Genomic DNA, 26304 nt, shown 5'->3' on the forward strand with positions numbered 1-26304 from the left:
TTCATGTTCATTGCTGTTTACTGAAAGAAAAGAATCAGAAGAAGAATGAAAAGAAAAATAAGCAGAAGCAGAAGTCCTGAAGGAAGGAAGAAAGAAAGGAAAAGAAGTGGAGGGAGGAAAGGCAGATAGAAGTGGAGGGTGGAGAGTGCAGAGAGAAGGATGGTGGGTAGCCCGATCTCTTTGGCATAGGCCCTCAGACAATGGGACATATCATGAAAAGCTTCTTTAAAAACCAGAAGAAATTCAGGATAAAACTGAAGAACAGCAGGCAGTTGATATGGGCTGGCAACCCACTGGATGGGCCATGGGAGGACTCCAAGGCGGCTGACTGCTCCATTGGCGGATGTTGCAGGTGTCCTACGTGAAGGCAATCGACATCTGGATGGCCGTGTGCCTGCTCTTTGTGTTCGCTGCCCTGCTGGAATACGCTGCTGTCAATTTTGTCTCCCGTCAGCATAAGGAATTCATGCGACTTCGAAGAAGGCAGAGGCGCCAACGTATGGTGAGTATAACTAGGGCGGGGCCCACTTCCTCCCTCCTTTGGGTTCCTTCCTCCCTCCTCCTCCTCCCACAAACCAAGACTTGACCTGGACTGCAAAGACTAGACAGGCAATCAGGAACCCTGGGTTCTAGTCCCAGGCTGGTCCCGAAGAAGCTAAGTATTTTAACTTCTGATTCCAGTTCTTTATCTGTCTAATGGGACGTTATTTCTGTAGGGAAGTCTAGGAGAGTGATTAAGAGCATGGGCAGTGCCCAGCACATAGTAAGCACTGAAAAATATTAGCCATTATTAGAACCTCATCAAGCCAGTTAACATGAGATTGCTTTGAGAATTAGTAGTGGTTGCTCCTGGCTCTCCTCCCAGCCAGGAAGAAGGTACCCCAAGTTGTCATAAACTGATTGGTAGTTAAGAATTCAAGAGTCAGGCATTGGTGCCTTTCTAGGGGAGCATTCTAAAAGGGTCCCCATAACGAAGCTGGAATTGAAAAACCATCACTTGCCTCTTCTGGCTGTTGGATTTCTTCGCCTTGATCTTCATTGGGTTCATCAGAGTTGTTGGGCATGAGCTGTTCTTCTCCCTCACTCTTGTCTGCTAACCCCATTTCTCCTACAGTAAAGTGATCACCTGGGGAAATAGATTAGGGATCTTGTCGTCATGACAACAGAGGCAGTTCCTCCCCTTCCCCTACTGCCCAGACACTAGGTGCTAGGTACGTTGTCATGACAACAGAGGTGCCTGGGCCACTCTCACAGAAGCAAGGGCCCAATTATGAGCAAAGCTAAAACCTTTTGCTGAGCTACATACTGGTCGCTTAATCAACAGACAGAGTTCTGGTTGGACTTGAGCTCCAGTTCCTTGTTTTCTGCCTAATCTAGAGGCTCTAAAGCCAAGGGGCAAGTACGTATGACATCTGGAGGAAGAAGAAACTAAGATCTATCTGAGCCCACTGGTTCTAGCCTGTCGGGGCCACTCTAGCCCTAAGGCTCTTTGCCCTTCCTAACACCCCAACCTCCCACTTCAGCTGCTCCTGCGGTACCCCTACCACATATCACACTAAAAATACCTCTCAAGTTACCGCTGGGATTTCACATCCCTTGCTAAAGTCCCTTTCTGCTGAGGGGCAGGGCTCCTGTCTCTAGTGGTTTGTCAGAATTTATCATCGCCCAGCTTCAGTCCTTGAGTTAGGGCTTGGGAAACTCGCCCTCTAGTGGATCTATCCACAACTGCATCTCCTTGAGTAGGAGTAATTGATTCTTCAAGGGACCTAAAAGCCTTTCCCATTCGATGCTGAGGGTTAGAAAAAAAAAAAAAAAATAGATGGTCTTGGCAGAAGGGCAAGAAAAGTAGAAGCACTCTTTTCTAAACTAACGGTCCCCCACTCGCTCTTTAGCTGTATCAAACCTGCCTGCAGATATCAAAATCATCTTCATAGGGGTTTTGGTCTTGATGCCTTCTTAATACCCACCTCAGAAAAGAAGAGCAGGCTGCCAACCAGTTCCAGAGTCCTTTTGCCAGCTAAATTGCCTGAGTGAGTGTCCCAGCAACAGAAGACTGCTGCAGTTACTGTAGAGCTACTCCAGGTTGACACTTGTCCCACCCCCTTGCCCTCACCTCTCCAACCCCCAACTGCCCACAGCCTATCCCCTCCTGGGCATGTATAGCTTGATCCTGATCTCATAATGAAGTCTGTCATAACCAGTGCTCAATCACTGCAAAGTTATAACAGCAGCCTGGGCTCTGCTTAGGCACCTGGATCCTACCTAAATGTGTGCATGGCTTATTAGAAATGTAAATAAAACCTGAAAACCAAAACCTAGGCCATTAGTCCTGTCCCTTTTCAGGTTTCCTAAACCCCTTGCTATCCAGGAAGAAATGTAGCAGAATCCTGGAGGTCACCGAGCAGGCTGAAAAAGTTGATGCAGGGTTAATCCATTTCTAGAAACTTACCCTGGGCCCTGCTGTTCCAGTTAGAGAAGTCAGTTTTCAGTCTGAGAAGAGCCCTCTTCGGGGAGAGAGAGAATCCATATGATTTTCAGGGATTCCTTAGACAAGAGCAATTTAGAAGCATGCTAGGGGCTGTTCGCCCAGCTCCAGACTTCCATCTTGTTTTCCTTTAATCTCTCTTCAACCATCCATCTCCACTGCATGGTGGTCTCCTTCCATGTCACGGTCTAAAATAGTTTAATCTTTTTCCAGACATTTCTGCTTTGTCTTCCTAGCTAGTCTATCGGCTTCACAGGGAAGGGTCTGTTTCTCCTTTTTTTAACCTCAGCAGGCCCTCGCACCAGGGTCTGGACACAGTGGCCGTGGAGCGCAGCTCACCAACCTCGGCAGATTGATTGGCGAGGGCTCTCTTGCCAGCCGGACAGAGAAAAAGCCTTTCCATTATCGATGGAATAACTTGAGAAAAGGAAGAAATTTCAAAATACTGCCAAGAGCACTCAGGGGCTTGGTTCCAGAACCCGCCTTGCCTCTTTCCATCCCCCAAGACCCTTCCCCGGTTTCCAGTCTCCTCTCTTCACTTCAATATATATCACTCAATATCTATCCCTTTGTCCTGTCTCCACACCCCCTCTCCCACACTCTGCCTTCCCTTCTCAGCTTAGTTTGGGAATATCTTCCCTCTCTAGTGCCCCAGCCCTCCTCCCCTATAGATAGCTGCCATAAAAAACATTCTATTTCAACAGTCGTGGAAGCCACAAAGTGATGTTTGTCTCCATTGTCCCTCCCCTCCAAAACACACACACACACACACACACACACACACCCCTCAGAATTTGGTCTAAACAGGTAGTACCCAAATCCAGGACTCCCGTCCTTGGATTTTAGGTCATTCATCTTTGCTCCTTCAACTACAATGGGGTACAGTACGTCAAAATCAAAAAGAGCCAAGGGTGGCTTACTCTCTCTGCCATATTTTCTCTCCCATGTGAAATAGCTTTTGCCTGAGAAATATTTCCAAATAATTCCCTTTAGATTTACTGTGATTGGAGAAAAGGGGAAATAATGAGATCTGCCGACACAGAAACAGCAATTGGAGTCAATTTTCTCTTTCAAGGCTTTTTGCAAACAAATACATTCCATGCTTGTATCCTCTCGCTGGAGAGCTGAGGGGATGAGGATGAGCCGCAGGGAACACGAGGTCTGGGGAACCCTGAACTAGAAAGCAAAAGAGAAAATCATTTTCTTTACCCCCGCCCTTTTCACTTAATTGGGAGATGTTTTCTTGGCCTCTGATTCTTCATCTCTAAAATGGGTCCAGCACAACCTCTCAGGTAGGAACAGTGTGAAAATAATTGACAGGATATAGGGAGGTGAGCCAAGGCCTGCGGTGACCCATGTTATGTAAATAACCTTGATGAGAGAGCTGAGGCCACCCCACTACACAGACTCAACGTCGAAGCACAAACACAAGAGCGAATTGCCTCTGACCTACACGTGTACAACTCTCTCCACAGAGACCAGCACAATGAAGGAGTGGGTAGCTCAGCTCTCCAGTGGGCAGACCTAAGGACATTCTTTCCTAGACCAGAGGTGCCACTCTTTCTGAAGGCTGAAGGGCATCAGGCCATTGTGCGGAGGTGGGGCAGGGAGTGATGGTTTTTTCCTGCCAAGCACTTTGTCACTAAGATTCTTTTCTGAGTAGACTCTTCAGTTGGAGATCCTGCGAGGATGCTGGCTTCATGAGAACAAAGCCATTCCCTGTCCCATATTCTGAAGCATGTGGCTCCCAGTCCATTCATTCTTTTAACTGATATCTACTGGGTGTTTACTGGATGCTGGCACCGTGCTAGGCACTGGGACACAGCAGTGAGCAAGTCCAATGCCCTTTCTCAAGTCTGTACTAGGAGCCCACAGGGAGCAGAGAAAGAGGTGGGATCTGTTGGTAAATCTCTGACCTGAGCTTGTCTGCCCTGCTGCCTAGGGCCCGGCTGGGCCTTCCAGTGCTGCAATAACCCAGAGTTACTGGGACCCACCACATTGACATCTCATCCATGAAGCCACTTTGCAGCCGGTTACTACAGTGACAGAGGTCCCATTATAAAGACCCTATGATGTTCTTCTAACTGCATAGTAGGTGTAAAACCTACTTTTATCCACATTGTATGTCTATCTGTCACATCCATTAAATATACAGGTACTTATTCTATTTTTTACTGAAAGTCCAGTGTCTCCGGAAGCCCTCAGTCCTGGGCAAACTGAGGAGATAGTTGGCATCATCCCACAAGGGGGCATTTCACTTCAGGTTATTTCTCGGAGAGCCGAAGATTTCACTCCTGTAAACATCAATACTTTAAAAAGTCATAACCATCTTTGAATGAAGTATTTCTAGGTTCTGGTATACCTGTCCTCTCTCTAATTTCCAGGCTGTGAACCACCACCACTTCTGATGGCAGTGTGTCCTTTAGAAGTAGACAAGATTAGGCAGGTTTGGGTTGGATAGAAACTAAGAGTAAATAGGCTCTGAGTGGGGCCCTGAAAGGCTCTTATATGAGTAAGATCTACTGATCATTCAGGGGCTTTGGTTCTTTCTCTTTCTCTTTCTCTTTCTCTTTCTCTTTCTCTTTCTCTTTCTCTTTCTCTCTCTCTCTCTCCCTCCCTCCCTCCCTCTCTCTTTCTCTGGCCTTAACTCTTAGCTCTCAGCTGTGTTATAGCTACTTAAGATTGTCAGCTATCACTTACTAGACAAATGAACTTCGTGTCATCTGCTACATTGCTTAATGTTTTTATAAAATTTACCTCTGCAGTGTTAATGCGTTCATCAGAATGCATGTATTGTACACAAATGTAATGTGCATTGGGTAATGTCACCCAAGGTGTACCAACCCCTATGTCAAAACCTGCTGATGTGCAGAGAAGCACACGTATCTGCAATAGCGTAATCAGTTTTACCCTAATTTGGATACCAACTAGGTTATTTAAAACTTTGGGAATTTTCAGCTTTGAGTCGAGATAAACATTTTTTAAAAGATACTGTGTACAAGGAGAATTATTTCTGCAGCTTGGGAAAGTCATTAAAGTCAAGTTCCCAAGTCTCAATATCTCAGCTGTGCTTTCTAAAGGTTTCATTGTTCTGTTTATTCTGTTTATTACCAGTCAGAGATAACTTGACATTGAGATGTCCCTCTCACAGTGAGTTGGCACTTCACTGGGTTTTAGAGGGCTCTAAATGATGTTATGCATTTTAAAAAGGCAGCTCAGGGCTTATCTGCAAATGGAATCTAAACACTTACTATATGTACTTTGTAGAGCTGCTTAGCATACATCTATCTCATAAGTAGTTTTGTGGCCATTAAAAAGCATGCAATGGGCCTGTATACCCAGCCACCCCGTCTGCATAGCATCACCTGAGATCTCTATGTGGGGCCTGGTCTCTAGTCCTCTGCCTTAGAGCTGTGACCTCAAATTCTGCTTTTTCTTCCATGTAATTCCAGGAGGAAGATATCATCCGAGAAAGTCGCTTTTATTTCCGTGGCTATGGCCTGGGCCACTGCCTGCAGGCAAGGGATGGAGGTCCAATGGAAGGTTCTGGCATTTATAGCCCCCAACCTCCAGCCCCTCTTCTAAGGGAAGGAGAAACCATGCGAAAACTCTACGTGGACCAGGCCAAGAGGATTGACACCATCTCCCGAGCTGTCTTCCCTTTCACTTTCCTCATCTTCAACATCTTCTACTGGGTTGTCTATAAAGTGCTACGGTCAGAAGATATCCACCAGGCGCTGTGAATCAGAGCTAAAGAGTCCGGCTGTTGGCTTCCTGCTTCCTCCTGGGTGGGCATTCCCCCTCCATTAGATTCTGTCAAGGGCTTGGACAATTCCTTCCCGATCTCCCACTCAGAACTTCAACAGCCAACCTCAGAGCTATGTGGGTCTACAATGGATGGTGCCGATGGTGGCTGTACTTAGAAAGATGGCTTATCTGCCCAAATCTAGATCTCCTCCATGCTCTCCCATTTCTCATGAGAATAAGATTTGGCCATACTCCTGGGGCCAGGATGATCGTCTTCCATGGCTAAGTCATCTCTGTTTTTCTGTTCTCCAGTGCAGAATATTCAGAACACTGCTACTAGATTCTGCCATTGGTCATCTTAATCTGCACCAGTCTGTGTCCTGCCACCTCCAACCAGAGCCTGGCCTGGACTGTGCCCTCTGTCCCTCCTACCACAGGCTCAAATAGGGAGTCCTGTCCATCCACAAGTGCTTCCCTGTGTTGACCCAGTCAGGTTTCCCTGACTATAGGAGGAAGGCAAGGGGATAGATTCCCCACCTCTTAGCAGTCATCAGCTATACCAGAGGAGGGCATCGCTATATGACCCAACAGAGAGGTCTTCAAGTTTCCTTGGAAGTGCAACACTGTCAGAATGGAGTCAGCAATCTTTGGCTCTCAGAAAGACCACCCTTTCAGCTCTCAGAAATACTTGTTTTATTCCCTAACTAGCATGGCGGCAGGTGTTTGACTGCTGTGGAGTATAAAAAGATAAAAATGCTTAGTCTTTAAGAAAGTTACTTGGTGATGCTAGAAAACTTTCAAAAAAAGTCAGATCCAAGGCAGTGGGATCTAGGAGGAGTAGAATACAGAAACTATGCTCAGAAAGTCTTCTGTTGGCTGGGCGTTCATTTTTTCTTCTTTTTCTCCACAGTCTCTTTATTTCACAGGACCCCTCATTTTCCACTTGTTCCTTCACTTCCTTTTAGTGAGCAAATAATGGTGCCGTGCAGCCTCATCCTAGATAAAGTGATCTTTGAGGTTCCTGGGAGGGAACTAGGTATATAGAGGACCCCTTCCTGGACAAACATTGACTTGGTCAATCTCAGGATGGTGTTGTAGAAGTTAGAAAACCGTAAGTTGGAGCTATTTCTTAATCCTTCTCTTGCTTCCCTTCTCCTTCCACAGTGAGGAGGGGCAGCATTCAGTTGAAGCAACCAGGAATGTCAGAATAGAGAGAGTGTGGGAGAGCCCATTTCAGGCCTGACATCCACTGGGAGGTGGGGAAGTCTGGGCCTGGTACTCCAAGTCCTTTGAAATGACCCAATTGTGAGGAACTGAAAAAGGAAAGATTAAAGGGTGGGGCTAAACAGCTGGAAGACAGGTGATCAAATGATCTCTTAAACATCTTGTCCATTTCTCTGGACCTAGAATAATTAACTATGTGAGTCCAATCTCTCTCTCTCTCTTTCTCTCCCTCTCTCATATCTTCCTCCCACCCTGTCCCTCCCTCCCTTCCTCAAAATAGTGGTCAAAATTGAAAGTCAGTAAGTCCAATGACCAAAGCAAATCCTATAGTCAGAGCAAGAACTCAGCTTTCTTTCCCCCTTTTTCCTATTGAGCTCGTTTGCTCTTTTCCTGTTCACTGAGATACTTCTCTCGTCTGTCTCTTGGCTTTGGGGAGAGCATCCAGGGCTGACCAGGATAAGCTGGACCAGAAATTAATCTTATTGACTGTTTTAATTATGACTCTGGTGGCCGAGGAGATTGAAAACTAAAGGACTGGCTTAAGAGAGGAGATTGAATTGAGAGGGCAGAGAGTCCCTGTTTTCCCATTTCTGCCCAGGTAGTGCCAATCAATGAGAAGCCCCAAGCAATACCCCTTTGAAAGGAGCAGAGAGTATCTCTTTGATACTCTCTATGGCGGGGCTGGGGTGTCAGGCTGCTGCAGCCCGAAGGCGGGAGTGGTGGGGGGTGGACTATGGAGATGAGCTTATTGCACAGAGCTCTACTTGTTATAGATCTTGTCCAGATGGGCCAACTGCACAAATCTGCCCTGTTGGAAGTCTCAAGAACAATGCCCTGGAGACAGCTACAGCACTGAGCAATACAGCCTGCCCAACTGGGACTCAGCGCAGGGCATCAGCTGGTGCTGGGAGCCAAAGAAGCCAAAGTACCAACCAACATAATAGCCCAAAGGAGTTCACAAAGCTACTCAGAGGCCATGCCAGGTGGAAGGTACTGTCCCTCCCTATCAGAGCCCCCGAGTAGAGCAGGGAGACACATGGTGTCAGATCAGGTGCAAACAGCTTTTATTTTCCTCACCCTTCCCGCACATGTATGGGGGTAGGGGGCATGCTGGGTCTCACTGGAAGCGTCTGACACCCAACAATCCATTCGATCACAGTATTCTTGAACTTGGACCCTTCTTACAGTGAGTTGTCAGATTTCTTTCATCTACCCTCATTCTTATAGTACTCGTTGCTCTAGAGACCCACACTACTTTCTGCCTGAATCACATATGAAATGATGTTAAATTTTAAAACAGCACATTTTCTAAATGGGAAAAAACTTGCTACATAAATAAAATGTTTCGGGTGTTTTCATTAATTCATTGTTAGCATTTAATGTCTGTTAAATATTTTATACATATATTTTTCCAGAGAAAGGGCTATATTTATTCAGTTGTTGCTGAGGCTATCAGTGCCTCCATCTTTCCTTCAGTTTGCTCTGCTCTTTGGAAAACTGGTGGTCTGTCTTCATCTCTCCCCTCAGTCCACTAGCAGGGCCTCCTGCTCTCCCAAATTTCACCAACACATTTAAAATTAAAAAAAAAAAAAGTTCTATGTGAAAGAAAGGCAGTAAATAAAATTTATTTTTTTCACTTTCTCCCATAAGCCTTTTCCCCCACCTATCACCAAAGAATGGAAACCCTTCTTGCTGAAATGTTAAGTTGCCTCTCAAAGTTATTTTTCCTTTTCACTGAGCCATGCAAATATCTCAACTTTGTCTAGAATGTATCACCTCCCATGAATCTTTCTATGTGCCCCCACTTCCCTCTCTCCATTCTCCATTTACTATTATCAATGTTATCATCATCATCATCATCTTGTCATTCCTGGCTGTCAAAATCTTAAGTTCAAACTCACTATGTTAGGATTAAAGATTTTCCCAGGCTGCTTGGCTGATGAAAAACAAATCAGCCAAACACGGGAACCACCAAGGGATTAGGAAACCAGGTAGTAGTATCACCTGCTCAATGGAAGAACTGTAGAATAATCTCTTTGAGGGCAGGGACTGCATCTTATACAATTTTTTTAACCCACACAGATCCTGGTACATAGCAATGCTCGGTATGTATATGTGGAATGAAAGCCTGACTTCTGTGGTTTATTATACACCACATTTCTATTCGTTTGCTTTCTATTAACCTATTGATCATAGACAAACAGATGTGGAAGGCAAATTATAAAATCAGATAAAGTCTGCATGCAAACACATACCCAAGCTGGTCCTTGGGTATAAGAGAACCAAAGTTACAAAGACATCAAAGCCTGGTAAGTTGCATTGTTGAATAAAAAATGATACCAATCTGATTAAACATTAATAATATTCCAAATACAAAGACTAGTATCGAGCTATATTTCAAAAACCAATCACCAAATGAAAACTCTGGCAGCAACCAGTGAGTACTGTGTCAGGGATTTTGGCAGTACAACCATCTGCCTTTCCCTGTTCCACACACTCTTCCCAGCCTCGCACTCCTTGCTTCATTATACTTCACATCTAGGGTAACATTTAGAGTCTACAAGCTTGGATTAGTGGCATCAGAACAGCTTGTTATCAAATCTCAGGCCAGAAGGAGGAAGGACATCTGAGCCAAGGGCTTTCTTGCTCACAGAGCATGGCTGCTGTCATAAAGCCACCTGAAGAATTCATGTGAGAACTCAGCTATTGCCACCCTACTTGAGTAGCTCTGTTTTTCGCAGTCTCTCCTTTCACCAGGAGGCTTTCTACAAATTCCCTGGCTGCATCATACCATGTGGTGCATTTCCAAGGCAAGCACATGCCCTCACTATCAGCTCCCTGGAATAAGGGCAATTTGTACCATTACTTAAGTTCAGGGAATGTTTTGCCTTACCAAGCTGGATCTAGCAAATTCTCTATTTTAATAGCTGCCATTTATGACAATGTAGTGATTAAGAGTGTGGCTTTGGTACCAGACAGAGCCTGGGTTTGTATTACAAGTCCAACACTCACCAGATATGGGTTCTTGGACAAATGACTCCACCTCCCTTAGCGTCAGTTTCCTCCTCTAAAGGGTCCCTTGAAGGCTCTGGAAGATCCAGCACACAATAACTATGTGGCCTTGAGCAAATCATTGAATCTTTCTGTGATTCAAATTTCACGTCTGTTAAATGAAGGTGATAACAGTACCTACCTCATAGGGTTGTTGTGGGACTTAAATGAGTTAATGTAGGTAAAGTGCTTAACTGAGTGCTTGGCCCATAGTAACTGCTCAATGAAGATTAGCTATTATATGACCAGACCACAATATCGTAGTCTCTTCTACACCTGTCAAACTTTCAGCACATGGGCCTGGTTGGAACTTCAGATTTCCATTTTGTGTGTCTCATTTTGCAGGGTCCACACTCACAAAAAGGGTCAAGTGAAAATCACCTTATATATTTTTCAGTCTCTCCATTGTCACTGGGTTCTTTTGCTGGCATACAACATGCTTATAAACTATGTAACCATGGCAAATAGCTGAATCTCTTAGAACCATAGCTTTTTCATTGAGCGAGGGTGGGGAGAGTGAGAGAGAGAAAGAAGAGGGGGAGGAAGAGGAGGGGGAGAGGTAAAAACGAGAGGAGAGCAAAGAGGAAAAGTCTCTCCCATTCAAAATGAAAATTAAAAATAAAACACACCCTCCATTTGAGCCTGAAGTTCTCTCTAGCTATTGATTTACTGCCCTCCTTCCATTCACCATCAAGTTTCTTAAAAGGGATGTCATTATCAGATGTTTGCACACCTCATAACTACCATTTACTCCTTGACAGACTGCAATCTATCCTCTGCCTTCTCCCTAACTCCATCCCAAAAATGCTTTTCCCATGTTCCTCACAGTGCCTTCTTCATCGCCATATCAAGTCAACACTTTCCTGTCCTAATCCTGTCCTAATCTTACATTACCTCCTGCAACATTTGTCACAGCTGTCACACTTTCTTTGAAATTGTCTTCTCCCTTGACTTTTATTCCCATTCTTGTTTCTTCTCTCGCCCCTCTGGCCATAGCATCTTGGTGTTCTCATTCTCCAGGATTTCACCTTTGGCTTTCACCTCTCCTCGTTGCCTGCCTACTGCTTGGCTGTTCTCAGCTGTTTCCGTGGCTGTGATAACCTGTACGCGGATGATTCTCAAATTTCTACCTTCAGTTCAAACTCTCCACAGCTCTAGTCTTATTTTCCAATTCTCTGTTGAACATTTCAACCTGGATGTCCACAAGGACCTCCAACTCAACATGTCTGGAGCCAAGCAACTCACAACTTCCTTCAGACTTCCTCCTCCATTCTCCCCAGTTTTCATGAGTGGCACTTCCACCTACCCAGTCACCTAAGCCAAAAACCCAGGAGTCAGCCTTGACAATCCCTTCTTCCACAACCCTCAGATCAAATCAATCACCAAGTCCTGTTGAGTCTGCCTCCCAAATACTTCTGAAATCTGTCCCTCCTTCTGTCTCCTCCCTGACCCATCTTGGTTCAGCTTTTGATTCCAGCATCATTTCCTATTCTCCACATTATCGACAGATTCACCTTTCTAAAACAGAAATCTCTGGGGGACTCTTCCTTGCTTTTAATCCTTCAATAGTTCCCTATTGTCTTCAGAAAAAGTCCACATTCTTTAAATTGACCTCCAAGAGATTTTCTGCTCTGGCCCCTGCCAGTGCCTCCAGCCTCTTCTCTCATCACTCCCCCGACTCCCCTAAATGCACCCTGCATTTGACCAGTCTGATCCACCACAGATCCCTGAACCCAATAACTCATCCTGTCTAAAGCTCCGTGCCTTTGCACATGCTGCTCCCTAGCCTTTAAATGCCCTCCTCTGACCTCTCCCACCTGAAGTAACCCTACTCATCTGTCAAGACTCTAACCAGATATCACATTTTTTGTGATGCCTTCTCAAACCCCTGTCACCCCAACATCCACATTTGGGTTCTCCAGTAATGCCCTGTACATAACTCTATGTTTCTGCTTGTAAGATAATATAGTGTTTTGTTTGTTTCTCTCATACATAAATATGAGTTTGAAGTCAAGGATTATAATGTACTTATCTTTGAATTCCCCATACCAAGTTCATAGCATGAAATGAATGAGTTTTTGCTAGATAACTTTTTAAGTAGTGAGCAACTGTAGTTCTTTAAAAAAGATGTTTTTTTAACCCAACCCCCCAAATGAAGCATCAGTTCTCACCAACTGTACTGACTTTGCAAGGGTTGTGTCACGAGGGACTATGCTATCAAGGTAAAAAGCATCCTTGTAATCTTCCTTTTCAAAGCATTTAAGTGGCACATCATCCTCAAAGCAAATAACCATGTATTCATGCAGATGTGGAAATGAGGCTCAGAGAGGCCAACTGACTTACCCAAGTCTCACAGAGAGTAAGTGACAGGGGCAAAACCAAAACCCTATTTATCAGTTTTCTTATTTCTTAGTCCAAAGTCTTACTTACTGGGCAAGGAATTTTTCAGCATTTAATTTTCTCTTTTATTTTGTTTTACATCTTTATTTGTTTTAAGTAGGCCATGCTTGCCTGGTAAAAGAGAAAAATAGTACAAAAGCATAGGAAAAAAGTAAATTTCCTTTCACTCCTAACTCCCAGAACCTGCTCCTCTGCACCCCCTCTCCCCCACCAAAAAACCCAACTGGTTACCACTATAACTAGTCTTTTTAAGGGAATAAATTTGTTTTATTTCATAAAGGTTACTTTAAAAAAGACAGGTGCATGAGGTGGGGATGTAGCTCAGTGGCAGAGCGCATGCTTAGCACACATGAGGTCATGGGTTCAAACCCCAGCACCTCCATTCTGTTGTGCCCTTGCTTGGGAGATATTTTTCTTCTACTTTGTAGATCACATGGGCAAAGAATTTTTAAAGTCAGCTTTAAGGCACCCTAGACCAGGCAGCCACCTCCCTCTCTCCTTCTCCCCACACTACATGCACAGTTCAGTCAGAGCAACGATACTTGCAGCTGATGCATTTACTCCAGCATAATAATATTTCACGTGGGAGGGGGCAGGGGCAGGGAGGACAGAGTTTACTACTGCTTTTAAATTTTTGAAAAACAAAACTGCAGAGGTAATCCATTTAACAGGTCAATGGGTGTTACAACTGTATTATTTGAATAATAGTATAAAAAGACTTTGTGTTTTGAGACTAAGTCAAAAAGAAGGGCAGTCATGACAAAGGAATCTAACAATTGGGCATCTTTCTGACTCTAAGCTCCTCTTCAAATTATCAAACTACAGAAGTCCTGAATTCTTATCAGCCTCCCTCCCCTTACACTTACTAACAATGCCTTGTTGACTAATGTGTCTTATCACTCCTCAATTTAACACTAAAACTTAACTACTTCAGGGAGTGAGAATCTTTGTTATAAAGACAGCCCTGACTATCAGAAGGGCAAGAATGCTTGGGACCTTTGGTCTCAGCAGCACATTTGCTATCTTGACTGCATTTACCACTATTCCCACACAGAGAAACAAACAATTGGCTCTTTTAGAAAACTAATCTCTCATGGGATTTCCCATAAGGCAACTGGGTCAATGGAGCACAATGTCTTAGAATTCTAGATCCTGGCACAACAGAGTTAGAAGGGCCCTCCCAGGTCATTTTGTCTTGTCTGCTCATCAGATAACATGGGGACACCGAGCGCCTGATTGAGCAAATCCCAAGCCCTAAGTGTAACTACTTCCACTCTTTTTTTCAACTTAGCTGAAGCTGTTAAGGGAAAGAATGGAATAGAAAGTGAGGGATCAAAGTGTGTCATAATTTATTAGCTCCAGAGGCTCACTTCTGAGACTACTCTGACACATAAACTGCAGCAGATTCAAGACCTAGACGTAATCTGTAGCTGAGGAAACTGTCCCTGTGATACCATTCAGTCCCCAACCTCTGGCATGCCAATCTGTTGGCTGATATCCAAATTCAATGTCCAAAGTCCCCATTGAAAGAGGCTACCACAAATAAATCTTGGCAACAGATATGATAGTATAGGTATAAAGTGGTCATGCCAAGCTCCAAATTCTACAAACTCAGGGTGTTCAGTTCTCCAGGGTTCCTTTGTAAATTTATTTGTGAATTCTAGTTTTATACCCTTTTACCCTTTCCCTAATAGAAACATAACCTATTACCACCCATTTGATTAGCCTAAGCTTCAGTTTGATCCTTTAGGGAAGGATATAATGTGATTTCTCACTAACACATCATTATCCTTATTTGAAATATCCTTCACTGATTTTGGAGTTAACCTTTCCTGTCCCATCTCTTGGAATTTCAAATCCCAGGTGCCTGAACGTTCTTCACACAAGGCCACCTAACAGAGTAGAGCAATGAGTCATGGAAAGTAATCTCACTCATGTCTATCTGCTACTTAGGTATTATCTCCCTGATATTCTGGTGGTGGATTCATATTCAGGGGAAATGATTCAAGGGGGAGAGAGAGGGTAAAAACTAATGACTATATCTTCAAAGCTTCACTAATACCATGTTTGATGTTATCCCTCAACCAAGAGATAACCACTTAGGACTATAGCTACAAAAGACTATCCACTGCTTCCTTTAACTCTCCCTTAGGGTGGGGCCAGGGGCAGGGGTGCACTGCCTCTCTGACATTCCCATTCGCTATCTTCCTAACCACCTGGGAACCAAATCTAAGATGAAAGACACCATCCCCTGGCATTAATGTCTACCCCAGGTGAGAGTGGGTGCTTTCTGATTGTCCTTGGAAGGTTTCTTGGAGCCACATTTTTGTTTCAGCCCCCTTCAGGGAGCAGGACAGCTCCTTAAATTTTACTGGGAAATCTAATTGCTTTTTTTGTGATTCCTGCAGTTCCTCCACTCTGCTCACTCAAGGGGTGTACCTTGGAGGTCTACTGGCCTTATAAGTCCAGCCTCATAAGGTTAAGAAATGGCTACTGCCTGAATGCCCTTCCAGACATTCTTCACCCTATTTAGCCTCCTTATGGAAGGGTGAAAATCTGGTGTGGATTGGCATAAGCATCCATTCTTTGAGTCTCACTGAGTCCCCAGCTTTATAGAGGACCAACCCCTGAGATTCAGGTCCTCTGCAGGCTTAGTGCCCTGAACAATCTCCCAAACTGAGCCTAGGTAAGGCAAAGCTCTTCACCAGAAATCTGAAGCTATCAACTGAGTGATCCACATGAGGGGTTCACTCAACTGTGAGCCCCATTTAACACAGGAATCAGGTCTTCTTCATCTGTGACTAAGAACACACTGTTGGAAACAATGGAGATGGGCGATAAATGGCAGCCCAGTGAACAACTGCACGTGTGGAAGTAAGTGCATTTGACTCTACTGCCAAATCTCTCTGGTTAAAGAACCAAAGAGCAGGTTTTCTTGTTTAGGGAGAAGGGAGTGCTGGGGTGAGCATGTAAAAAGGGAACATGAGTCCACAAGATAATTGGGAGGCTGGGGTTCATGGTAAGCTGAGGCTGGAATTCTCTGGGTATTGTTTGTTTGAATTACCTTTTGTTTGTTCTGTTTGTTTTCAAAAGTCAGTGCTGGGGGGAGGGTCTAGCTCAGTGGTAGAGTGCGTGCTTAGCATGCATGAGGTCATGGGTTTGATTCCCTATACCTCCACTAAATAAAAACAAACAAATAAACCTAATTACCTCCTCCCCTAAAAAGGTCTGTGCTGTCCAGTGATTTCTTTATCCTATAATTAAAACCTTTAAAGGTTTCCATTTGCCTACAGATGTGAGAACAATCTCTTCAGCTGGCTTTCAGCTACTAATATTGCCTCATCCCCCTTGGATTCATTCATAAATTTTTGTGGAGCACCTACCACAATATGCCAGGCACTGTAATAAATACAAAGGCAACACAGCGAAGAAGAAACACAGCCCCTGCCCTCGGAAAGCTTATATTCTGATGAGGGAGACAAACTTGGACTAAGTTATTGGAGAAGAGTGAAATGGAGAAAATGTAGAAGTATTATGGCAATATGTAAGAAGAGGACTTGACTGGGTTATGGTAGAAGTTGGAGGAAGGGACATCATGGAAGGCTTCCCAGAGACAGAGCTGTTCAAGATATGAGGAAAAGTCAGAGGGAGGCAAGCAGAAAGGACAAAAAGGGAGGCACAAGAGAACAAAGGGAGTTTTATAAAAGGAAGCAGTGTAACAGATTTGCATCTGGCAAAGAACGTTCTGAGTCCCAGTGTGGGGAACAGATGGTAGGGAGACAAGAGTAGGATGTCAGGTGAAGATGGCGGCATCTTAAAAAGGGGAAAGCAGTGGGTGCCAGGGGAACACAAAGTAAGAGTGCTTACCCTGGTCCTGGAGGTCAAGGAAGCCCTCCCTGAGGAAGGGACATTTCAAGTGAGACTTGAAGACGGGGTTGGCTGTGGTCAGGAGCTGGAGGGGGTGAGGATTTGACAAGTCTCCGGCACAGTAACCTGCTGCTTTAGCCAAAGCAGTCCTTGTTCTCACTAACACTTGCGGCTCAACCTGGAATGCCGGGTGCCTTTTCCTTCTAATCAAACCGTGTCTATCTTTCTAAGGCCCTCTCAAATCCCACCTTCTCCGATCACACCCAGATATGGCTTCTCTTGCTTCTAAACTCCTATTCCATGTTTGTCACGTGGCATTTAAAGATACACTAGTACTGTTACTTAACTTTACACACAAAACTCCTTGTAAGATGCTTAAACTTATGAACTACCTTCCACAACTTCGCCACACCCAGGGTACCTAGCACAGTGATGAATGTGCTCACTGAATGAATGAATGAATGAATGAGGCACTAGAATCCTTGCAGGACTCCTTTAGTGATTCACTATTATCTGTGAAGCTGACGAGGAAAAGGTCTGCTTTCCCTACAAGATTTCTGCTACCTACATCCAAAGACCTAAGATTTGAAATGGACAGCTCCTTCCCACTAGTCACGGCTTCTCACCCCCTTCCAATCCTGTCCCCTCTCCCACCACCACCACCACCACCTTCTATTGTTTCTTCTGCCTTCTGGTTGTCAGCCAGGATGAGAAAATGGTCTAGCTGTCCTCGGAGACTTACGCCAGCCTGGACTGCTCTGCAGTGCCATGAAGGGCCAGGACTTTTGTTTACAGCTGGGACCATGGTGAGGCGGTGAGCACAGCTGACAGCCCCACTCTGGAGCAAACATCAATCTTCCTCTGTGCTCTCAGCCAAGTTTCACAGACCAGCTCTATTGAAAACTGGCCACACCCGCCTGGGTCTCACTGACATCCCACCCACAACTCTGGCCTGGGAGCAGCTGGGTGAATCTCGGCTTTGTACCTTTTAGGTACTGCCCTTGGTCTCTTTTCTGGCCCTGGTCTCTAATATGTCACCTCAACTCAGGGCCTTGAAAGAACATGTCCTCCGGGGTCCCCACACTCCCAACAATGCCCCCCCTCTCCAATCGTATCTTCTTACTCCCAGCAGTGTACCAGCACCGTTGTTTGCTGGGTCGAAGTGAAAACACCAAGGAAGAACCCAACCGCCCAGTTTTCAACGCATACTTTATGGAGGTTGCCTTTCCAAACGACCAAGGATGCTCGCGGGCGTGCTTGTGTGATCTTGGCCTTCAGATGGCTTTTCCGCTTGTTTTAAAACCTGCAAATCAGACGGGGCCAGGAACCTTCAAAGAATATCCTTTGAGATCCAAGTGAGGGCCTCTTTGCCACATATTCTGTTCCCTGCTCTCCTCTTTCCTTAGCAGATTGCCCGCTCCAGCACTCAACTGGGGTGAGAATGAAGTCCTGTCTCTTGCCCGTTTCTCTTTGCCTGTGTTTCTCTGCCTTCTGACTAACAGTTTTCAGCAATCAGCTGAGACCCGTTTCCTGATTTCCAACCTCTCCCCACTCCCAAACACCCGAGGGAGATGATTCGCTTACCAGTGCTTCTTCAGGGGTCTGGTGGAGAGGGATGGCAGGCCAGGAGACTCCCCTTCTAGGAGACCTTCTCAGAATTGCCAGCACAGCGGCTTTTTCAATCTAAAATACCCCCTCCCCAGATTTTTACATGGTACCTCCCTACTAAAAGTTACCACCCAACCCCTTGGTTAATAAGTATTCTTCTGAAGAGAAACCCATGTCTGCTCCCCTTCTCAGGACTGATGAAGCACTTTTTATTTTTATTTTTTGGTCTTTTTACACTGTTTTATTAGAGAAACCTTCAAAAAAACACACAAGAGTAGGAAGCATAGTATAATGAACCCCCATGTGCCCATCATTAAGCTTCAACAATTTAAAGATACAGCACTTTAAGTGCTATGGGTTTGTCCTCTTTAATATAGCAGCTGAAATTTTCAAAAGATGTGGCTTTACACCAGAAACTAACACAATGTTGTAAATCAATTATACTTCAATTAAAAAAAAAGGACACACCCTTTATCATTTCCAGTCAAATGGGGGCTGTGGGTGCACGTTATAAGCATGAACATAGTTACCTCTGAAAATGGGCTCAAGGCATCCTCTCGAGGCACTGCTCGGATGGTAGGAGTCAGTGTACACTAGTGGGAATCAGTCCTCATCTCTGTTGGGTGATATGTACCACAGATGACTTGACATGATCATTCCAAGTAAAGTCTGTGGTTCACAAAACCACACATTTCGGTGAATCGCACACTAAGCTAGTGATTCAGGAAGGGGAAACCAAGGGATTATGTGCAAGTCCAGCATCCCAAGGTCACTCAAGGACTACACTGATTAAATTCTGGTTCTCAGTCATTTGAAGTAACCTCTTTCTGCCATATGGATGGGTCAGTTGGAGCAGGGGCGGGGGCTGATGACAGGAAAGGAGAGAAGCCAGAATAGAACAGATACCCCTAAAAGGATAAAATTTTCCCATGATTATTTCCATTATTGGCTCTGTCTGTCGTAGCAAACTTGACTGCTCCAGACTGGAATGAGGCAGGTATAAATACACAGACAGAAAAAAACATTGCTATTAAAGAAATACCATTTTACTTAGCCTTGAAATACTAGGGTTTTTTTTAAACTTTTAAATTAACCAAGCACTCTTTTAAAAGTCATCTAATAAGCTAGTCAGAACCAAATAAAAATATCAAATTAACCTTAGAATGAAGCAATTTCACCTACTATCCAGACACTGGGGGAAGACACCAGTGTCCCTCTCCAACCTCAAGAACAGACTGACCACTACCTTCCAGACCTAAGGAGGCTATCTTAGCCATGAAGTGAGACAAGCAAGGCCAGCAGATACTGTTGGACAGGACAGGTTGCACCCTGCACAAGGGTGCCCCACTGAGAGGGAACAATTGGAGGCTGAAATTCATTCCTCAATGGCCCTGGTGGAACTCCAACATCCCTGAGAAAGAAAAAAATTTTTCTCATGGGTCCACTAGAGTGGACACTTCTCTGCAATTTGTCTGCCCCCAGGTGGCACATGTTTCTAGTGAGCACAAAGGCATCATATAAATAGCAAATGGTAGCCTTAAAAATTAACACAGAGTTCTCAGAGCCATTCTTTGTTCCCTGAAGGATGGGATCATAAATAGTCTCTGTCTGGCCTTGGGCCTTGAAGCCAAACATTGACCGAAGCGATCTTTCCCTTCCAGTTGTCGCAGACGGTAAAGACAGTGATTCTGCTGTAAAATCAACAGGAAGAGAGTAACTAACATTTTCTGAGGGCCCAGTAAGAGTCAGGAATCTGCTCAAGCTTTATCCCACTAATACGTGGAAGGAGACAATTACTCATATTTGAGAGGGTACCATGGTAGAATGGGAAAAAACATGTGCTTTGGAGTCAGAAAGAAGTCTGAATCTTTGCTCTTTACTAGTTGGCAACCCAGAGTTAATATTTAACTTCTCTGGGCTTCAGTGAGGAGTCACTAAGATAATCACAGTAAAAAGCTGAGCACACGGCTGCCTGGCACATAGCAGGCATTCAACTCCTAAGGTTTTTTCTGCTACTACCCTGACTCCAAAGTTAAGTCACATTATTCACACCCTTGGCCTTAGGACCTCACTCAGCAGAGCATAAGGACGGGTCTAGCAGACAGAATATTGGAGCAAGGGTCAGGAGATGTGGGGCCCAATGCCAGACACATCCCCTGTTACATAGTACACTGGGTAAGTGACTCCTCTCTCCAGACCCCATCAATAAACAGAACATGACAAGCTCTGATGCTGAAAGAGCAGAGGAAATCACTTCTGGGCACCTGCTATGAAATACCTACCATACTAGGCCCTTCTACATCCCCTACCTATGCTAAATTAGCACTGCCCCGTAGAACGCTCTATGGTGATGGAAATGTTCTGTATCTGTTGTTATCTAATTTGGTACTAACACTAGCCATGAGTAGCTACTGAGCCCTTGAAATGTGATTAGTTTGACTGAAAAACTAAATTCTTAATTTTACTTATATTTAACTAATTCAAATTTAAATACCCACATATCTAGTGGCTACTGTATTGGATACTGCAGCTCTAAGATTATGAAGCAGGAATATTTGTTCTCATTTAATATATGGTGAAACTGAGGCTCAGAAAAATTAAAGAACTTGCTGAAAGTCACATAAATAGTAAATAACTAGACCAGAGTCAAAACCAAGCTGTAGAAAGTTTAACAGGGATATGCTGTCAGATACACCAGGAATTACCTGGGCTCCACTTCTTACAAATTATATAACTAAGAGAAATAATTACAGTCTCTAAAACTCACTTTTTTTCTCACCTATAAAATGAGGATATTATCACCTAATTTATCGGCTTATTGTTGGGATTAATGGATTAGAGCTATACAGAGAGTGTGGCTTTTGACAACTGTGCTTCCTCACCCCCCTTTTTCTTCCCCAAACATAGAAGAGGTTTAGACATAAACTTAAAAAGATAACTGCAGGATAGAGGAGGCATCTGGGAAATATAAAAGCAGAAAAGGAAACACTTATGGGCTTTTATGTGATATCTTATTATAGAATGGAGATGAAGGAAGGTATGAAGTCATCAAAATATTTCCATTTATTTGCTTTGCTTCCCTGTCTTCTTCTTAATGCTCTAGTCAACATTAGCCAAGGCAAGGAACAAAGTATCTGTAATGTATTTTGAGGCCCAGAAATACAAGCTACTGCAGCTGAACAACAGAGTACTGTCAAGGGCTTGGGTTCGAGGGACAGGTAAAGCTCAGTTCCGGTTCTCGTACTTTTATATGCACTGAGACAATAATTGACACCTCCACACAACAGTTTTTAACCTCTGAAAAGGGACTGATATCAAGCAGGGTGTCACAACAAAACCTTTTATTTTGCTTTACATTCTGTAGCACCCTCTAGTGGAGGGTGCAAAAATAAGCATTGTATTTCTGCCTTCCAAAGCAGTGCTTTTAACTTCAGTGTACATTAAAATTACCAGAACAGTTTCTTATAACACAGATAGCCAAACCCTACTCCTAGACTTTCTGATTAATTAGCTTGGAGGTAAGGCCTGAGAATCTAAATTTCTGACAACTTCCCAAAAAGTGATAATGATGCTATTGGTGTGCCTGGGAAACATACTTTGAGAACCACTGCTCTAAATCCCGCCCTACTGTGTGTGTGTGTGTGTGTTTCCTGAGCACACAGGTGCCTGCATGCACACATGTATAAGATCGATAACTGAAAGAGAGATAACTTTTGTTGTTTGGTACTTATTTATCAGTATCCACCTAATATAGATTTTGTGAAGAATAAAAGAACATCCATGTGAAGGATATGACACAGCATCTAAAATATAGCAAGCATGCACAAAAACTGAGGATCACAGAACATAAATCCCAAGGTCTCAGAACTAGCAAGTGATGGAATGGGGTTTAAAGTTAGGCCTCTGACTAGAAAAACATAATAAAGCTTAATAGTACTAGCACAGAAAACATGGTGGAAACACCCATATCTAATCATAATTTCAAGAGGAAAGAAGATCAGTTTTTAATACCAGGGTCCAAGTCCAGTAAAGACAAATGTCTTTACTGACTATAGACCCATCTCTATTTTCCCTTTGGGGGGTGAGGAGGGGGAGTGGAAGCATTTGAAGAGAAGATCCCACAGAAAGGGTTAGGATCTTCATCAAGATCAGTGCTTGGGGTCATTCAGCAATTCTGACCCCCACCCTCAAAAGGCAAGGAAGAAAGAAGAGAGGGATGGGGAGGGGAGATTTTTTTTTTAAGAAGGAAAGAAACATGGCAAAACATTTGAATCTAGGGACACAGTCCCCTGCTTGGTAGGGCTATGAACAGAAGTTAATTTGATTATCCCCCAGCAATGAAAGATATATATGATCTCTATAAATTGGACAGTTCAGCAAATCAGGAAAAGGGGGTGGGGGGGGTGAATCCCATAATTCCAGGGACCAAACAGCCAATCCTTTGCTGGAATTTGGCGGCATCTAGTGGCAGTCTCAAAAGGTATAAACCTCACCCAGCGAACTTTCTGGAAAATTAACTGAGTGCGTACTTGCCTGAGGAGCATTCTGCTGGAGATCTGGACCAAAAGGTAAGAGAGCCTAAGCCCCCAAAGAAATTTGGAGTCCTTAGTTAAGGGGAAATCTGTGGTTATATAGATATTCTCAGCAGAACATTCTGCTTGTGCCAGGGGAACTGAACGCAACTTGGGGTAGGGGGAGGGAGCGAGGAAGGGGGAAAGGCTAATAGGGAACAGGAAAGAAGCTGTTTCTTGGAATTGCTAATACGGGAATGAAAGGGTTTTGACTCTTAATTACCGGAGGGCCAGGGTTTAGAACAGGATTTCGTCACTGAGAAAAACGTGGGAAGACAAAGTGTATTTTTCGGGTCTAAAATTAAATCGATAAAGGAGACCGAAATATTTCTCGCAAAGACTCTTAATCTCAGTTATGGTCGCCTTGCCTTACTTATTTAATTATTTTCCTTTTCATTTCAACAATTTTCAAACATATACAAAAGTAGAAAACGATCGGTATAGAGCGTGCGCGCGCACTCGCGCACGCACCCGCTCCGGGACACACACCGGCCCCAACGCTAGGGGCGCACGCCTGCGAACACCCGCCACCTCCAGCGCCACGATGCCTGGCGTTCGCGCACACGCCAACGCCAAGGCCTCGCGGGCTCGCCTGCGCACAGACGCACTCGCCCTGACACAGCGCGCCCGCAGTACTCCCGCCCACCCCCGCTAGCACACACATCAAAACCCCTTGTTCTGCCTTTTTTTTTTTTTTTTTACCTCCGATAGTTGCGCAAGAGGCTCGGGGGCGTGGCCCCACATTTGACCTCGCGCTTCCCCACTCGCGGGAACCTTAGCTCATTTCCGCCCATCCTGTTTCCGCAGGCCACGTAGACACTTCCTTTCCCAGTGGAAAAAAAAAACCCATAATGCCTCCCTGCAGGAAAAAAAAAGGAAAAAAAAAACCTCTGGTCAGGGGAACTCTGGGTCGTGAAAGTTGGCCACGTGAACACCCTGCCCTATAGACTTATGACCCAACGGCTGTCGCGCTTTTTTAGGGCGGGCTAAGAACCTAAGAGGGCGAACTTCATTGGCCAGAGCCCGCACTAAAGGAGGAAGGTGATTGGTTTGCTTCAAGCCTTAACGGTGAAGAAGCAGGTTGCTAGCACCCGCCTTTACTGCGGCGGAGTGTCATTGCTGACGTGGTGCGCTTCGTCCAATCATTTGGTTATGGAACATTCTAAAACTTGGAGAAGACGATTGTGATTGGCTGAAGGGCATAAGCCCGCCTCCAGGGTGACGTGTCTGCCTATGGATATCAGTTGCCAGAGAAACCTGTCTTTACTATGGCGGTTGGAGGGTCGGCAGTGATCACACGTCGGCTGCTGGAAAGAACTGGATTCTCGTTTCAGGTTTCGGGGTGGGGGTGGGGAGAAAGGGTTGACGATTTCCTCTTATCGTCGCGTATGTAGACAAGATTAACTAGTGGCTTCACAATCGGGCAGAGCTAGATTCAAATTCCTAGTCGCCAACGCCCAGCTTGGGCTGGCTCCTGTTCTTTCTGTGTCTCGGTTTCCATGTTTGTAAAATGGTGATAATAATAGTATCTACCTCAGAGACGTGTGCCTCAGAGGCGTGTGCTGCAAATTAATGCGTATAATGTACTAATGCGAAGTAATATAATGTAATACGTATAATAACTTAATATGAAGCCTGGCTCCGGATGATATTAGCCATTATTGTGGAGAGAAAAACCCGCGTAATAGAATGAGAAGAAACAAATTATGTAAAGTCGTTCGTTACAGTGCTTTTCCTATCCATCACCTCCTTCCCTAGAAGGAATTCGAGATATAAGAGAGACGTATCAGTCTTTACCGATGAAATAATTTATTTGGGAATTAGCTCAAAATAGCGGAGATTGGAATTTTCCATATTGAAAAGTTAAAAAAAAAAGCGGTGGGGGGTGGGGAGAGATGGAGAATGAGCGAGCTGGAGATGAACCACATGCGATGAGTAGGCCTTGTTTGGGTCCTGATTCGGATACATCAACTATTTTAAAAGCTGTTTAAAATGCATCGGGAAATTTTGAAGACGGATTCGATTTTTGTTGTTTTTCAGGAATTGATGTCGATTTTTTTAGACGTTATAGTGGTATTGTGGTTATGTTTTCAAATTGTCTTTAGCTTGTAGAGATATATACGAAAACACTTACAGATTAAATAATAAGATTTCTGAGATTGGCTTCCAAATACGTTGATGTCTAAAATTTGCTTCAAAATAATCTCAGCGGTAGGGGGAAGTGGGGAGGGGTATAGATGAAACAAAATTGGCCCTAAGTTAATCGTTTTAGCTGAGTGATGGGCATAGGGGATTCCTTTCTATTATTCTGCCTTCCTTGGTATATGTTTGAAGTTTTCCGTAATAAAATACAGAAAATGAGCTTAAAAAAAACGGAGGTGGGGGGAGCAGTGGGTGGGGTTACAGATAAAACAAGATGGCCTTCAGTTGGTAATTGTTAAAGCTGGGTGATAGATTCGCACAGGTTTATATTATTCCCTCCACATTTTTATCCATTTGAAATTATCGTTAATAAAAAGTCAAGAAAACATTACCTTATCAAAAATCAGGGTGAATATACAACAAGGTAAATTAGAAAGTATAACCACAAGAAAGAAAAAAAAAACACTTGTACATTATTTATCAGCTTTGGTGTCCTTTGTGGGTGATAAAATACATTGATGGAGAAGAAAACCGTTATCTTATATCTTTTTATTTTATGTCCTTTTCTGTCCCCTTGTTTGACCTTCTAGGCTACCATCAGAAAAGCTGAGTTAGCTGTGTAGTAAGGATCAGAAGGTCTGGTCCTGATTGCAGAACCATCCCTGATTACGGAATCTTGGGTAAGTGCCTCCCTTCTCCTGGCCTCCGTTCTCAGACAAGATAATTCCACATAACTGTCCTAACTGTCCAGGAATATTTTGAGGATTAATAAGCACCTATCTAGGAAAGCACTCTACAGTCTAAGAAAGGAAAGATGGAGCTAAGTCCATTTGTGCTTCCAGTATAAAAAGTGCCTAAACAAGAGGGCTATGTCATCTTACATTCCTTGATAAAAGATACTATAATTGACTCCCTATAGTTAGCTCCATACATCCCTATTTTGTTTTCTTTGTGGCATCCCGTATGCAGCATAATTTAGTGGTTAAGAGCAAATACTGACATCCTGAACTTAAATCCTGGCTCTGCCACTTACTGTGTGATCCTGGCCAAGGTACTTACTCACTTTGTCTCTAAATTTCCTCATCTGTAAAATAAAGATAATAATAGTTCCTATTTTGTAGGATCATTGACAGGATCACATGTAAAGTACCAAGACATTGCTTGGCACGTATAAGTGTTTGCTTTAATAATTATTATGGCTCTATTAGT

At 44.1% G+C, this 26304-nt stretch overlaps 2 protein-coding genes across 5 annotated transcripts in view; one reads left to right on the forward strand and one right to left on the reverse strand.

Moving 5' to 3' along the window:
* TMEM31 (transmembrane protein 31) lies at window positions 1–23877 on the reverse strand. The gene is made up of 4 exons (XM_010967800.3): window positions 23656–23877; window positions 2450–2504; window positions 1002–1126; window positions 1–428 (listed from the first exon to the last, which is right to left on the reverse strand). The coding sequence occupies exons 1-4, from the start codon at window positions 23695–23697 to the stop codon at window positions 18–20; spliced, it is 633 nt and encodes a 210-aa protein (XP_010966102.2). The 5' UTR covers window positions 23698–23877; the 3' UTR covers window positions 1–17.
* The window catches only part of MORF4L2 (mortality factor 4 like 2), a 12299-nt gene continuing 8807 nt past the window's right edge, over window positions 22813–26304 (forward strand). For 2 of the 4 annotated variants that reach the window (XM_074359785.1, XM_010967792.3), the window contains exons 1-2: window positions 22813–22950; window positions 25686–25775. The gene's annotated coding sequence lies outside the window, so the exon portion shown is untranslated. Of the gene's footprint in view, window positions 22951–24130; window positions 24288–25685; window positions 25776–26304 lie in introns of those variants that run through there. The other 2 variants (XM_074359784.1, XM_010967793.3) reach the window with 1 other exon arrangement.

This window comes from Camelus bactrianus, chromosome X, assembly GCF_048773025.1.
Source record: "Camelus bactrianus isolate YW-2024 breed Bactrian camel chromosome X, ASM4877302v1, whole genome shotgun sequence".
Taxonomy (NCBI): domain Eukaryota; kingdom Metazoa; phylum Chordata; class Mammalia; order Artiodactyla; family Camelidae; genus Camelus; species Camelus bactrianus.